Source organism: Zonotrichia albicollis, chromosome 10 (genome assembly GCF_047830755.1).
Source record: "Zonotrichia albicollis isolate bZonAlb1 chromosome 10, bZonAlb1.hap1, whole genome shotgun sequence".
Taxonomy (NCBI): Eukaryota; Metazoa; Chordata; class Aves; order Passeriformes; family Passerellidae; genus Zonotrichia; species Zonotrichia albicollis.
The window spans coordinates 26,232,644-26,249,050 of NC_133828.1; the positions used below are offsets into that span (position 1 = coordinate 26,232,644).

At 40.9% G+C, this 16,407-nt stretch overlaps 1 protein-coding gene across 3 annotated transcripts in view; it reads right to left on the reverse strand.

The window, feature by feature from the left end:
- Nucleotides 1-16,407, reverse strand: part of RAPGEF4 (Rap guanine nucleotide exchange factor 4) — a 141,819-nt gene that overhangs the window by 15,568 nt on the left and 109,844 nt on the right. For all 3 annotated transcript variants that reach the window (XM_005484068.4, XM_005484069.4, XM_014265054.3), the window contains 9 exons: nt 14,993-15,143; nt 13,712-13,800; nt 13,255-13,285; nt 12,940-13,018; nt 11,637-11,783; nt 10,388-10,485; nt 7,281-7,406; nt 6,641-6,819; nt 448-538 (listed from right to left, as the gene is read on the reverse strand). In XM_005484068.4, the coding sequence (XP_005484125.2) occupies nt 448-538; nt 6,641-6,819; nt 7,281-7,406; nt 10,388-10,485; nt 11,637-11,783; nt 12,940-13,018; nt 13,255-13,285; nt 13,712-13,800; nt 14,993-15,143 (991 nt within the window). The remainder of the gene's footprint in view (nt 1-447; nt 539-6,640; nt 6,820-7,280; nt 7,407-10,387; nt 10,486-11,636; nt 11,784-12,939; nt 13,019-13,254; nt 13,286-13,711; nt 13,801-14,992; nt 15,144-16,407) is intronic.

Consider the following 16,407-nt stretch of genomic DNA (forward strand, 5'->3'; position numbering starts at 1 on the left):
CATGTCAGAGAGAAAACCAGAACTGGTCCCACATTTTAACAGGGCAACAGAGTCCCAGTGGAGATCAGAAAATAATATGTATAAACAGAGGATGAAGTTAAGAGAATTATCAGTGGAATGATCTCACTGAACCACCAGTAAAGAGAAGGCACACAGAGGATGGGCTGACCTAAGAGGTTAGCTGGCTAGCTTGCTCATCCTGTTGGGCAGTTTAGCTCTGCAATAGGAGCCACTGTTGTCACTCTTGTTAACTCCTGTGAGTGTTCAGCACATCCACGGGTGTACTATACTGCCTTACTAATAAATACTGTCAGCCTTAGCTAAGGCTTATGGTCAGGAGCTGAATTAGTAGCTTTATCAATAATAAAGGCCCAATTCACATTTTTGCAAGCTACAAGCACAAGTCCCCCTCAAGCTTCCTGGAATAGGATTTTAGCAAAGACTTACCTCCCACGTTAATGACAGACGGCTCACAGCAACATTGCTCAGTCCCATAATAATAGCGAAAAAGGAATTCAGATTTTTGTATTCCTTACAGCTGAAACACAAAGGGCCAGGTATTAAGTTGTATATATCAGTGAGAGCAGTACTTACGACAACCTTAAGAGAGCTGAACCCAGGCATCTAGCTTAGAAGTGACTGAATTTAGGCAGTCCTGGCCAGCTTGCCTGCAGACACCTCTTCACCAATGTGCTAGCACTTCACCACACTCTGCAGACTTGTTTCCCTTCCCTCCTAAAATGACCTCCCTTCTTCTGCTTCACTGGGTGCCAGCTTCTGCAAGGAATTCTAGTCTTTCAACCAATTCTCCACCCAGATACACAGTCCTAAAACTGGGCTCAATTCAGTCCCAAGGGATACCAGAAACAGTGCAAACAACTGTTTATAACTTCATTTGCTGCAGAACTTGCTGACAGCTCCTGAACAGCTAATGAATGCTTGAAGCTCTCCTTAGGCAATCTTCAGTGCAGTTTACAGGGCCACTGAGTCTTTTTAAAGGGAGGAGACCAGCTGTCTAGAGATGCCCCATGCAGTGACCTCTCCTGCAGTATAGGATTTCTATTCCTTATAGATTCTGGACTTCTAGTATGTTTCAGGAAAAGATCAGCCATTTGTTACCAGCTTCATTAAAGAGGTCCTGGTCAAAAGGAGCTCCAGGTCCCACTCCACCTCTAATGCACAGAAGGATTTTGGAACATGTAATTGAGTGCTATGGAAGATCCAACATGCCATGTGAAGGAGTAGATACAATCTGATGGCCACAGTCAAAACAACTGTTCAGCTGGGTCGCCATCAGTGGCTCACTGACTCAATAGGAAAGGAAGAGATAAAACAAAGCCTATCAGGAAAAAAACTCACAAAACTGCATCTCACTGGGTTTTTGCAAATAATCTCTTATTTTTCTCAACTAATGTGTCAACAACATCCAATTTCAGCACCTCAATCTCTGCTTCTTCAGCTGCGAGTGGCTTTACTTAGGAGTTGGTATTGAGACTGTTGGGGCTTAACATCTCTGTCAGTGTCATGGCCATGGTTTGAGTGCACCCTCAGGAGGTTTGCTGATGACACTGAGCTCTGTGGTGCAGTTCGCACGCTGAATAGAAGGGATGCCATCCAGAGAGACTTTGACAGGCTTGAGAGCTGGGACTGTGTGAACCTCATGAGATTCAATAAGCCAAGTGTAAAGTCCTGCACCTGAGTTGGAGCAATCCCAAGCACAAACACAGGCTGGCTGAAGAATGGATTGAGAGCAGCAGCCCTGGGGAGAAGAACCTGGGGGTGCTGGTGGACAAGACTCTTACATGAGCTGATAATATGTGCTTGCAGCCTCAAAAGCCAACGATGTCCTGCAGCAAAAGCACCATGGCCAGCAGGCCAAGGGAGGTGGCTCTCCCCTGCTGTTCTTGTGAGGCCCTACCTCTAGAGTTGGGTCCAGCCCTGGAACTCCAACATATGAAGGACATGGATCTGCCGGAGTGAGTGCAAAGGAGGGCACTGATGTGGTGAGGCACTGAACAGCCTGCCCAGAGAAGTTGTGGCTGCCCCATTCCTGGAAGGGATCAAGACCAGGTTGGATGGGGCTTTAAGCAACCTGGTCTAGTGGAAGAATGGGCTGTTCCTGCCCATGACAAGGGAGTTGGAACTTGATGATCTTTACAGTCCTTTCCAACCCAAACTATTCTATCATTCTGTGATTTACCAAGAAAACTTTAACAAGATTCAATCTATGATTCTCATATTTTTAATTCATAATTGAAGCTCTTAGCTCCTCTGAGGTATCCTTAGCTTCAGACAAAATTAGTACAATCATCTCATCCTACTGACTTCATAATTGCCACACCATCCTATTCTCTATCATCCACACCATTCTATTCTTTCTGTACTTTCATTTTTCCAGATTTGGATGTATTGAGTGAGTGAGTCTTTGAGATCTCGGCCTCACTTGTGTCTGCACTGTGTGAACACTGAGCATTTGAATAAATGATCTCTCCCATATGCTGGTTTGTCTTTTGGGAGATTGGTGCCCTCTCAGATCTTCCGGCAGAGCTGCTCACACAAATTCTCCCATATCAGATTAGTGTCGGTGAGCAAGGGTAGAATGGATAAACTCAAATGCTAAAGCTACACCAACTTAATATACTAGTACAGGTCAGGGAGTGCCTCATTAGCGGATCTGAGGGGAGATAAAGATGAAAAGCAGGCAGGATAGGCTGTCAGTGATAACCTCTTCCCTAAGCACAAGTAAATCCATAAAGAGATATCTATCCACAGCCCACGACAGGATTGGGAATAAATTATGGCAGGGTTAAATAATTAGTAACACACAGCACTAGTGCGCAAACAAAGTAGGCAGCTGTAACTGTATCTGCAATATTTAATTTGAATCTATCTTCATATTTAAAAGGAAATGTTTTGCCAAATACCCTGTTAAGGAATACAATTTGACATTTTCCCAGTTAAAATCCACATAGATATATGATGTTCTACCTCAGGTACTCAGTAAATCCTACAGGGACTACTATAAATAGCTCAGTTCCAGATAAAGGACCCCGTGTGTGCGTAAGGCACTAGAAACAATGCTCCATCACTCTACTGCATATAAACTCCATGTAAAATGTCAAAAAGTGGATGCTCTAAAGCACCACAAAGCACCACCTCAGAGCAGAGGTCCCTCTGCCTCACAGAATAGACTGTACCAGGAAAATCTTCTTGTTAGGATGAATAGCAAACACACACATAAACTCTCTGGTCTCCAAAACAAACGTGTATGTGGTTAAAGTCTCTTTGGACTCACACAAGCATATTCATCTTGCCATTTTCTCTACAAACACACAGTTCAGAGATTTCTTACAGGCTCCTTGGGCTTATAACATTTGCACATGTACACAAAGAATGATTTTCAAAAACTGAATGAAAGTGTCTGAGTACACTGATACACAAGAAGGCTGCTAAATAGCCTGTGGATATATCTGCAAAGAGGAAATACACACAAACTGCATTTGCAGACATCCATAAGAGTATGTGCAAGCACATCCCAGAAGGACTTTCTTATACAATTAAAATGGGAAGAACTCACTGTTGGAAATATAGTTAACTTCTCCCCTTTGTTTGAAAGTTTATTCCTACAATAGCTGGAGAAAAGAGATGAACCTGGTAACCTCTACATCCTTTTCCAGCAGATGGTGAGGCAACACTGGCTCCTGGAACTGAAAGCACATGTGCACAGCACTTGGAGCCAGCACTTGGCCTTGTGCTTGCCTGCACAGACTGGGAGCACACATCAAGGGTGCATGGGGTGGCAGACACAAAATGATGTGCCTTCTGCAATGATATCTGCACCTCAAGCCACAGAACTGAAAAAAGCTTCTCAGTAGCAGTTATCTTTGAAAATGAGTACGTGCAAGGCATCTTGTTACCACCAGTCATGCCTAAGATTAATAGTGCAGCACTGAGCTGTTCTCCCTGAACACTTTTCTAATGAGTCTAGTACTTCTAGGTAGGGTAAAGTTCTCATTAGGTCCCAGGGATCTTCACAGGCAAAACTTCCTCAAAGATATTGCTTCAAGGTCTGGGCTTTTTCTCCTCTCTAACTTCGGTGCACTTTGTGTTTGTTTTAGTGCATGTGTAGCAGCTGTTACCATGGCAGCACTGCACAGAGGGCAGCAGCCTGGCAAAACTTCCCAGCGCCTTTCCAGCGGCTGGAATTAAACCTGCCCTCTTGGTTTGTGCAGAGGAAAATCTTGTGCTTTGGATTTCTCTGCTTTTAGGAGACAAAGAGGACCCAGCAGAGCAGACTGCTTTTAGCTGTTTATTTTTAGCATTGTAGTGATACCAGAAACATGGAAGTAAACAGGAGGTTGTCAGGCTGTTGTAAATAGCACAAGATTAAACCCATGACTCGGAGGAATTCACAGGCTAGGGCAGTTTATTAAGGAGATATTTAACTGTAATTTTTAGGATACTTGATTTCAAGTGTTTATGGAAATTATTATTGTATCTTAATGACCACATTTCAACATTTTCTCCTTTCATGCCTGAGATTAGGAAAGACCCCGACGTCTGTGTGGGTGCCACTGCCCTCTCCTGGGCACAGCCCGCCAGGCCGGCAGCTGCTTCCAACTCCTGGCTGTGCAGTGAGATAATGGAATATGTGGTGCATGTATTTTTAGAAACTAAAGAGGTAAATTCTGTCCTCTGTTCTAAATATAAAACTGATCCTGCATGCCCACCATCAGATTTTTTAAATCTTCACCCTTGACTAATGGTAATCCAACTGCAGGGCCCAAAGTAGATCCCAGAAGGAAGCTGGTACTTGCAGAGCAGGGTGTCCTGGAGGAAGGAGACACACTGATCCCCAGTTTTGATGTGAACACAGAGTTCAGCTATGTGCAATTACTAACTGGGAGGAGAGCAGCATCCCAGCAGCAACAGTAATCTCTTCCTTTACACAACTCCATGTAATGATGCAAAAAAAGTTAAAATCTTGGTTTAACTGCAAGCAACAACATCTCTGTTGGCAGACCTGCCTAAAGGCTTCTAGCTACAATGCCCAGAGCTGTAGACAAAAACTACAAACCTCTGCAAACTGTTTTTCAGACATCAATAAATACACCATGAGCTGGAAAGGGAGAGTGTAACAATAATAAAAATCTGTACTTATGCAGGGCATGGATATACCCCTGCTCCCTCTGAAGTCAGTCACTGCTCTGCTCTTGACTCTTTAGGGAGTCAAGGCTGACATCTCTGGCATGAGGGATGCAAACAGTTTAAATCTGGATAGCAATACAGGAAGACAGAAAGAATGCCTGCTATCCAGCCTCAGACCCAGCAGTTAGTAACAAGACAGGACATTCATATTTTGCATTTTAAAAGCATAGGAAAAAAAAAATCACAGAATCACAGAATCCTTGGGGTTGGAGGGGGCCTCTGGAGATCATCCAGTCCTAACTCCCTGCCAAGGCAGGGTCACCTGGACCAGGTGACACAGGAATGTGTCCAGGTGGGTTTTGAACTATGGACAGGGAGACTCAATGAACTCCCTAGGCAGCCTACTCCAGTGCTCTGCCACCGTCAACATGAAGTTACTCCTCGTGCTGAGGTGAAGTTTTAGTTTAAGGGCCTTGCTCCTCATCCTGTCACTGGGCACAGGACAAAGGGCCTGGAACTATTCTCTTGGCACCACCCTTGAAGATATTTGAATGTATGGATGAGATCTCCTCTCAGTCTACTTTTCTCTAGACTAAACAGGCCCTGCTCTTGCGGGCTCTCCTCCTATGAGGGATGCTCCAGACCCCACATCATCTCTGTGGCCTCCACTGTGGCCTCTCCAGTAGCTCCTTGTTTTTCTCGTGCTGAGGAGCCCAGAACTGGGCACAGCATTCCAGATGTGGCCTCACCAGAGCTGAACAGAGTGGGAGGAACACCTCCCTTGACTTGCTGGCCACACTCTTCCTGATGCACCCAAGATCCCACTGGCCCTCCTGGTCCCCACTACTGGCTCATGGTCACCTTGTCATCTACCAACAGTTCCAGTCCCTCTCTGCAGAGCTGCTCCTTAGCAGGTCAGCCCCCAACCTGTATTGCTGCTTGGGGTTACTCTTCCCCAGGTGCAGGACTCTACTGTTTGTATCACCAGCAAAGTTGCTGCAAATCCCAAACAGAATGAAAGGCACATGAGTGTCATCATCTCCATGCTCTCCTTACATCTCTTTACTCTCCCCTCTTGGTTTTCCCAGTCAGGGCAATTCTGAGAATGGTTCTCCTGAGCAGAACCAGAAACATTTCTGTTCTCAGGAAAATTGGGCTCAATTTTGTTAATATTCACTAATTCACATACTAGTATTTGCTAATGTATGGAAGGGTAAATGAAGGAGCCTTCTAATGAACTGAAATATATTTTCTCACAAATCTGATATGTAAACATGGCCCTAAGAGATCACAGATCAAGGAGCAATGGAAGAGTAGCACAAAAAAGAATATGTATTAACAAGGTTCTATACAGCCCTATAAGAAAACAGACAGAATTACCAAATACAGAATGTTTTAACCTCTACTCTGTGTGGCTGTCTGAAAAGAGAAAATAAAACCACATTGATCATACTGAACCTCACTTCCAGTTCCCACATGATTGCATACTTACTGGGCTGCTATCTTAATGTATTTCTTTAACAGCTGAACACGCTTGCTGAGTTGAGAGCAAAGACAAATCTCGGTGACCACCCAGAACTGAATTTCATTGAATCTTCTTAAAAACAAGTCCAGATTTGCCGTGGTCTTTTTAAAATTGTGCCTTCCAAAAGTGTGATAAATCAATTCCAGCTAGGAAAGAGAAAACAGTTTGGAATTCTTTTTGAAGTTGTGTTTCTTCAAGGAAAGAGACTAAGACTGACCAGGTAAGTATCCAGCCTGAATTTGCTCTGCAGTTTAGTTTACATTTATAGCACCACAGATGACAAGGACTCAGGTTACAAATCCAGTATACAATAGCTGAGGCATAGTAAAAGTGTCACTACAGATTATATATAAACAGCTTAATACCTTAAAACAAACAAAAGTAATTCAACAAGCAGCACATGTCCAGAAGTCATCTAACTTTATTTTTCTATTTTGCCTATAAAATTAAGAATGTGTTATACTTTCAAAACTTATAGGTGGCTTTATTGTAGAATTTTTGAAAATCAAGTTTAGAGAAGGTTTTCGAAATAATGCTCAAAGCTACAATGTACAGTTAAAACACTTTTTAATAGATTCTAACCTGCTGAATAGATAGATCCTCATACCTCATGCACACAGTTGAAGAGCTCCCAGTCATAAATTGTCATCTGATGTGCTAAGTCTTTGGAACTCATCAGTTCAAATGTTCCTACTGTACCAGTAGATGGTCCTTCTTGTTCTGGCAATGGTGCCTACAAACAAGAAAATATTATAAAAATATTTTAGACATATGGTTGGTGCTTTCATTCTACAGTATTTCTAACTTTTTTTCAGTGTGACCACTTTCCTAATCAAGTTTGTAATAGTAAAACTGAAATTGCAGTAAAACTGAAATTTGCTTTTAAACACAGGTATTGGGTAATGAGCAAAACCAGTATCCAGTATGCACAGGATAGTCAAGAAAATTCTGAAAGCTCCTCAGAGACACTGCAAGAAAATAAACCAGACTGTTCTCAGTGTGTTATTTTTAACATTGTTCTAAAATTCGAATCCATAATACATGTTGTGCTAACTAAAGCATGTGTGTTTGTTTAGGAGCATAGGTCTTTCCAAAAAACTTTTATGTTTCCTTTTTCACATGCACAAACAACTAGGCCACCAAGGACAAGCCAAATACTTTTACATATTCCTGATTCTAATGATGAGAATTGCTACATCTAGCATGCTTCAGAAATCTGCAGTGATTGCAAGATCTGCTGATCACTTATAAAATAAACCTCATACTTTCTCTTTGACAGTACACAAATTTGATACACAATTTGTCATTGCAAAGTCCTGGCTAGGCCGATTAAAATGATATAAACACAGTCTTATGTGAAAGAACCAAGTACAAACCATTTCTGAAAGGCACTTCCATGCCACCCAGCAAATGAGACGTGATCTATGATTCTGCACACAGGTGAAGTATTAAACAGAGATTTAAAACACGGCTTGAGATCAAGTCAGATGTGAAGCAGTCTGTGGTACGTATCAGGGTGAAGTGTTTGAGCAGCACTGCTAAGACACTGCCAGCCAGCCCCGGCACAGGCAGGGTGGAACACCGCAGAGGCGCCGGGAAGGCGCGGGCCGGCGGCGCTGCTCCGGGAGAGGGCGGCAGAGCTCACACACGAGCATCCCGACCCGGAGCTCACCCCTGGGTCACACACGGGGCGATGGAGCACGAACTGACAACAGGCTGCTTTCCCAGCACAAACTCACTGGGGTCTGCCACACTGACAGACCTTATTTAGATGCTGCAATATAAGAAATGAGCCTACTAAATGAATCCTGTTTTGTATAAGAGCAATGTACTAGCAACAGAAATCTCTGACTGGATTAATACATCAAAACACTTTCTCAGTAGCACATAGTGTCTAGGGGTTTTACTGCTGTATGCATTCTTGCTTTGTACTCTAGGGAAAACTTTCCTTTCAATTATCATCGTCATACAATCTAACTAAAAAAACTTAACTAAATCACAAACATTATCACCTTAAAAGCTTCATCTATAATTAAAAAAATAGTAGAGAAGTATTCTCTAAAAAATCCAGAGCAGCCGTTAATATTACAAAAAGCTGCAGATTGCTTTGAACTGGGATTTGCACAAACACAAAATTTCTTTAGTTTATGACAACATATGAAATAAAAGTACAGCAGCTTTGTGTAGAAAATTCTAACTTGTGGAAATCTGTGGAAAGAGAACTGCCTACAGATTGAAAGACATCTTTTTTCCCCCCATTTGGAGATGAACACAACATAGCTGTTACCATAACAAACACATATTTTCCTATGCTAGGAAAGAAGCATTTAGATGCAAACTCACAGCATATTTGAAAACTCGTCTACCCAGAACAATTTTCACATGAGAATTGCCAAATGTAATGTGGATAAATGTTCATGAACAGGAAGAAGCCAGAAACTGGAATGTGAAAGGATTAAACTGGAAGGCAGCTAAGGCTGTAACATTTTTTGATTTGTTTGTACCTCTTTGAAAAAATGCAGCTGATAAGGGGTTGTAATTTGCTATGCAATGCTGAGGACCCTTTTTAAGGTGCTGAATTTATTTCTGTAATTCTTACTGAATTCAGTCTAGTTGATGAAAAGTAGCACATTGCAGCCCTACATCTTAGAGCTCCCTGCAGCACTTTGAGTACTTGATGCATGGTAAACAGCACAGGAAAAAGGTACAGAAAGCCAAAACAATTTGCTGCAAAAGCTATGTGTACATAGACAATGCAGAGCCATAAATAAGTACCCAGCACAGTTTTACTGATGCAACACCCCTGCTTTACAGTAGCATGCCCCATGAGGGTATCTACTTGGCAGGATTAATTAACCTTAAGGGAACACCAGAATTTAATAAGCTGAACAAGAGGTATCTCTGCATGGAACTACATATGCTGGATGTGCATTCCCTGGTTACTAAATTGAAAGCAGCAGCAAAGAATAGATTTTACCATATCCATAAAAGAAATCAGGCATACATACTAAGTGGCTTGTTAAAAGCATACAGGAGGCTGAAACAAGGCTAGGAGTAATAGAGTTCATGCTGACATGACTTGGCAATGACATTTGTTTTTAATGAAATAAAAGGAACAAAAAGTACAGTCAAATCAAACTCTATAAAAGCAGACCCCATGGAGCTTGCTAGAATGACTGTATAAACTGTAAGTACTTATGAGCAATTCCACCTAAGAAAAAAACAGACTTTCTACCATGAATATTTTCTGTGCTTCTACTTAGAATTATCTCAGATTTTGACACAGTATTTTGTGGGGATGAGAAACAGAACAAAATTAAGGAACTTACTGCTGGAATCAAATCTCCAGAATGCTTTAATTGATAACACTTTTCTTAGAAAATAATCTCTATGACTTTGAGGAGATAATTGTGTAATGAAGAATTACTGCATGTCTTGGTAACAATATTCAGCTCTTCCTAAATGCTCAGTGTGACAGAGAGAATACCAGGATCAAGTTCTGTTATGTGGATCAGATGGATGGATTTCTGGTCTACTTTAGGGAATTAGAACATCAGCTTGTTTTATTTTCAGGGCTCACCCTATTGCAGTGTGACAAGCCCTTTATTGTGAATGCTCCCACTAGCTTTTATCTGAAGTGTGGAAATGCAAAGAGGGCCAGGTGTCCAAATAAGCCAAAGCCCTGATGTTCCTGAGCACTGCACACTTACATACCAGAGCATCGAACTGATCCCGAGGGCAGGCAAACAGCCGGCCATTAACGCTCAGAGTGGTGAACACCGAAACATCGTGAGGCTTGAGCACAACCTTTTCTGTAAAAATGAAACAAATTATTACTTATTACAATTACAGCAGGATCAATCTACCAGCTGCACACATCACACTTCTGGGAACAAATTTTGCCCAGCAATTCAAGTATTCAGGATACAGAATAGAAGACAACAAGATCCTCTTTACTGAAAAAATGTGGTAAACTCAGCCCAAACCAGTCTCCTACAGAACCAGAATCCCAGCCCCAAACTGCACAGACAGGTCAAGAAGCCTGTGCTGCTATCACTAGACACTACCTGCAAAAATTAAGCCTAATTAGGGAGGCCAGTCATTTGTTGCTGAGCTGCAAGCATTTGGAGAGATGTTCTTAAAAGAAATTGCTCTGGAAGGCAGTAACTGCTCAAGGAGGTGATGGCAATGCATTACAACATTTCTAAAGAGCATCACATCACAGGTAAAGAAAAGATAATGAAGTAAATTACAAAACAGTCTCTTCCAGAAGATGTTGGTGGTCAGCAAATCTGACAAAAAATTGCTTCAACTGCAAAAAGTAAAGCTGCCTGGTGTCAGTTCTCAGGAAGTGAGCCGTTTTTGGCAGGCTCCACTGTTTGCAAAAGTGCCTTCCAACACAGCTCTCATTACCTCTGCATGTCTCCATACAGTCATACTCAACCAAAGCACTTGAGCAACATCAGTTCTCCAGCAGAATTCACTTTCCAGTTACTCTTGCATTTCCACAGCATAGAGGGGGGCTTGATCCCTGACCCTCTGCAAACACTAGGTCTGTGCGTTTGGCACTAAGTTGCTCTTCAATGGTTTTCATGGACAGAGCAGCCAAAATGGTAGAGACCACTGCCAGAATGTTGGCCCTGCAGTGTTTTCTGACATTGCTGATTCCCATGTTTAGTATGAATACCTCCTATTTCTGTTGCTAAAAAACTCTTACAACAGCAAAGGAAAATCAGGATAGCTGTGCTCTGTAACATGCAGATTCTCCACTGGTCCTGTCTCCCCTGTGAGCTGCAGTCTGTGCCTGCAGTAGAGGAAGGACTTGCGTCTCATTAGGACTTGTGTAAGAGCTGAACATGTACACGGGTATAAAACCTTGACTGAATTTTGGGGTCTTTTAATCCCTCCAAAAATTCTGCTTCAGCATAACTGAGAAGTGTTTGAGATGATGCAAGTACAGTACCTCCTCCTGAACTCATCTTCACTATGATGAGGCCTTCTCCAGAGCCCAGCTTGTCTGCTACTGCACCGATCACTTCCTTCACAGAAGACGACACTGGCACACGGATAGTGGTGTAGGTTTGGTCTATGCAGTACACCTTGAACAGAACTAAAGAAAAAAAACATTGCACAGTTTATTCCACGTGTAAAAACCACTCATTTACCATACAAATTACTCTCACTACAGTAATCACTCCTCACAAAATGAAACAAAGAAACAATAAATCACTACACAGCTGCCCTGTCCTCAGATGCTCTACAATTTCCAGTACAGAAATCTCTGATTTCCCAGAGTTTTGGATTTTGGATTTTCAGTGTTCAGGACAGTGCCTGTCCTGTGAATGAGAAAGGTGCAGCCATGTGAACTGAGCAGTTACTGCTGTCTGGACAGACACAAGAGATAGTATTTCCCTGGCAGCAGGAACTGTTTCCCTCTTTGTAGGCCTAGAAACACCACTATGGAAAACAGAAGCTGCGTGACTGGCAGGATGTCTGCTGTTCATATATAGTTAGTTCCAGCTTTAACATGGTTCTTCTAATGGTCTGATTTCTGCCACCAGCTTTCTCAGCTACATGATCTTGAATTTTGTTACCTTGTTTTTTACCGCTGCTCATTAGCAAGAGCTATTCTTTAATATCAAACATGTTGAAGAAGCAGCTGTTTTAGGTGAAGTTCCACAAAACAACCATTAAGAGTACCTTATCAGTAATCTGAAAATTACATTCTGATACAGTGATGTAAATTTTACCTTAATCTCTTCAGAGAATCAAACAACACCAATAGGGCAAACCAGCAGATTTTGGTTTTTAGGCTGTGTGCCTAGATTCTTGGATTCTAGATCCATGGTGCATGGCATGATTATCTGCTCCACTCCTACCTTGCAAAAACAGCTGTACATGTTAGCTCATAGGGGAGGCAGAGACTCAAACATGACCTTCAGCTTCCACTCTTTATTGCACTGCTATTCCCTGCAGTAGTGTCTTATTGGTTCTTCCCTGTTTTGTTCATTCCTTATTTTAAAGGTTTTTACATCTTTCTCCAAGGAAGCAGTGTTTGATGGCACAAGTAACTAAGGGAAAAGACCAGGAGCACCTCAAACCAACAACAGAGAATAGTGGGCTAGCAAAAGCAAAGAGAGTTTGTTTCAGGCCAAGCTCTAAAATTCTAGGTAGGTACTTTCATTTATTTTTAAACCTTTTTTTGAGACAAACAAATTTATATAGATGTCATTGACTCAAGAAAACTTAGCAGAGAAGAAACTCACCCTCATCACTGCCCCTGATAGGCTGGCGTTTCTGTGCTCTGTCATCACTTGTGTTGAACAGCTGCAGAAGAACTTTGTGCTGAAAATGAATCGTTCAGATTCACATTAGTGCAAGAATAAACATGTGGTACACAGGAACTACAGTACATCTCTTATCAATAGCAGGAAAAAGAGTAGCAATGCAAAATTTGACAATGTTAAAAGCTATCTCTCAATGCGGTTTTTAATATGTCCATGATTACTAAAGAGAAGATGCTTATGAATTTGCTGTGCTTAAGATTTTATTAGAGAAAATTAACAAATACATTTTCTTACCTTCTTTTGTGGTGCTTTAGGTTCTTCAGAACTATAAAAAGGTAAAGCATAGAATATACAATGAAATATTGCCTGGAAGATTTTGTGTACAAAATCACTTATAGAACACGGTCCACTTGTCAAACTAGCATATAAATATAATCTTATTTATATATGAAAGGACTAGATTATACCACAGTTAATTTATGACCAAGGTAAAAAAAATATTATACAAAGTTCATGTAAGCATGAAATAAGCTTCTGTCAATCTCTCAGTAAGGTTATGGTGTTTGCAAGAATGATGAGGAAAAGAGGGCCATAGACATTAATTCAAATAAGCCTGCATGCAAACTTTCAATTTCATATAACTGAGTGTCATTCACAAAGTGGCTTTTTAATAGATATAACGAATAAATTTTCTTCATCAATTTACTGAGAAAAAGGTCAGGGGAAGGAAAGAAGCAAAAACTATGCTTACATTTGCTTTACAATTTTCTCTAGCTCTGGAAGTTGCTCCTTTAGTGCTGCAATCATTCTGGTATCATCTGATACAGATACATAAAATTCCTGTAAATGATACAGAATAGTCTTTAAATAACTGTAGGGGTAAATGAGCAGTACTCAGGAGAGAGGATTATGAGATGACATCTGATAGCTTAATGATTATAAAGAATGATAATCTGCATAGAGGAACACATGCTGGGCCCAACCCTCTATTACTTCTACTTGTTTATCTCCAGCTGATTTAAAGCAAGAGTTATACATGCAGAAGGGAAGCCTGATGAGGCTCCTCAGCTCACTCTGTAACCATCGGCTGCTTGTGTAAAACCTGCATTTTCACATTGTCAAGGAAAAAGACTAAAAAATCCAGCATGATAAGTTTTTTTATTCATTCCTGTTGTAGTCTTTAGGGCTTGATTTGCTCCTGAGTCACTGACTCTAATCCATTGAAGTATTACCCACTTTTAAACCTCCTCCATCCTCTTCCTATTACAGCTGCATAAAACTGTCCCCAAGAAGGATCTCTGTGCTTGCAATTAGTGATTGTTCTTTAACTTCTGAAGTATTGGAAATCTATGTCATCTCCAAAGCTTGAAAAACTTTCCCATGTGGGTTTGTGGGGTGTCTACCACTCTTAAAGCCCCTCTGTATTCGAATCCCTCTGCTAAATCTTAGATTCAGTTTTAAGCTCTTTAGGACAAGAACTTTCATTCAGCCAGTAACATATGGCATTCTGTTACATAAACACCATACATAATAAGAATGGCAATCCCAATCATTTAACATGGCATTGGCAGTGCATTCTCATCTTAGAAATCCAAGGATATGGCAGATACCACAAAGAATTTACAAGGGTTCTGAAGACAAAGATCTTAAGTTCCAATAGCTGCAGTACAGCTTTCATTCAAACGAAAAGGACTTTTGGTTCTGTAGAGTGGCAGCCCTCCAGCTCCTTCCTGGCACACCTCAGGCAGGCATAAACAGCCCTCCACTTCAGTCTGTAGGGCTCCTGAACCATCCAGAAGAAAATAGTAGAAAAAGCAAATTCAGCTACTGCTGTAACACAAGCTACCCATACAATGCTTTGAAAGGGATCTGCAACACTATTTTCAGAGTTCCAGAGGCAGGCAATGGTTCAAACACTGTTGTGGTGCCTTCACTGTCTGCAGCCAAACCTGACAAAACATCATAAACTGAAATAAATTTTGCACTTTGAAATGGACTCTTTCACTTCAGTGATACAATGATTCCTTTATACCTCCAAAAAGGCCATTGCTGCTTCATCTTCTTGCAGTAAATCTCCATATAAAGCAGCCCACTGCAGAACCAGCCGAATGACTCGCCGTTTGTTGTTGAGGGCATAATCCATCTTCTCCTGCTCTGTACCCTGAGAAGGCTGGGCATGATAGGTGCCCCAGTGTCAAGGAAAACATTCAGTGATTGAAAATACCAAGGCCAGTATGAATTCACGAGCAACTGACTTCCAACAAAGCACTTTCAGGGTGCTCAAACATAACTTTCCAAAATACACTTCTAAATTCTGACATCCACTAGCATAAGAATTTGCAAACTTTTCACGTTCATAGTAAAAAGTAAAATTAAAGTGAATTTTCTGAAGAGCACAGGAAGGATCACAGTTTCACCACAGAGATGGTTGCTCTAGGAGAACAGAAGAGAAATGACACTTGGAACAACAAAGAGGATTAACCATGGAGACTGAAGGAGGATATTTCTCCTTGTTCCTCTTTGGAAACACCTGAAGAAAACGAAAAATGTCACTTTGTGTTCATTAACAATTCCAATTTTCCATTTGTTAGGAAGACTACCAGAATGAACCACCAGTGCTATTCCTTTTGTTTTTACAAGGTATTGTAACTCAAAATGAACTCAGTCCCATTAAGGGAGGGGGACTTTGACATTTACAGCCTAAACTGACTATAGAAACACAGGGGAAAATAATAAATTTTGTAGTAGCCTCATTGTCATGAGGAAATCAGACATTTCCACTATGTCAAATAAAGTGTATTTCAAACACAATACTTTGTGAAAATTATTTTGTGATGAACAACATGAAAAAATGGGAAACATTTCAATGACCTTTTTAAAGACAAAGTGTCAACATTACAAAACTACACAAATAGCTAAAAGGCCAAAAGTAACATTTAGTGAAAGGAAAAAAAACAAGAAAAAAAGTAAAAGCACAATGGGCAATAAATTGAGATAATTTGAGTCTTTGACCTGTGTGAAAATGAAGTATCTCCAGAAGAAACAGGATATGACAATTTGTGTGTCTATTTCTCACTGAAAAAAGGTTAACAATATATATTTCAACTGTTCAAATACACTGAGAGCTGAGTGGAAAGTAAGCACCGAATGAGTGCAGTTACATCTTCAATTTTGCTTCCCAGTTACCAGATTTCTGATTCTGGACTGCCATGAGTAATGCTATTCCAAATTACATAGTAACATGTAACATTAAAATACTGACACTCTCCCTCACAGCCATGTCCAGCATCCTTGCATCCTTCCAAGATGAACTTTCAGTTGCTGTATCAAAATATTTTAAAATACTAATTAGAAAATAAAAATATTAATGAGGAATACAAATTATATAAGGTATTTATTCTAAGCTTCTAATTTAGAAAAAAATCTCTAACAATACTATTAATAAAA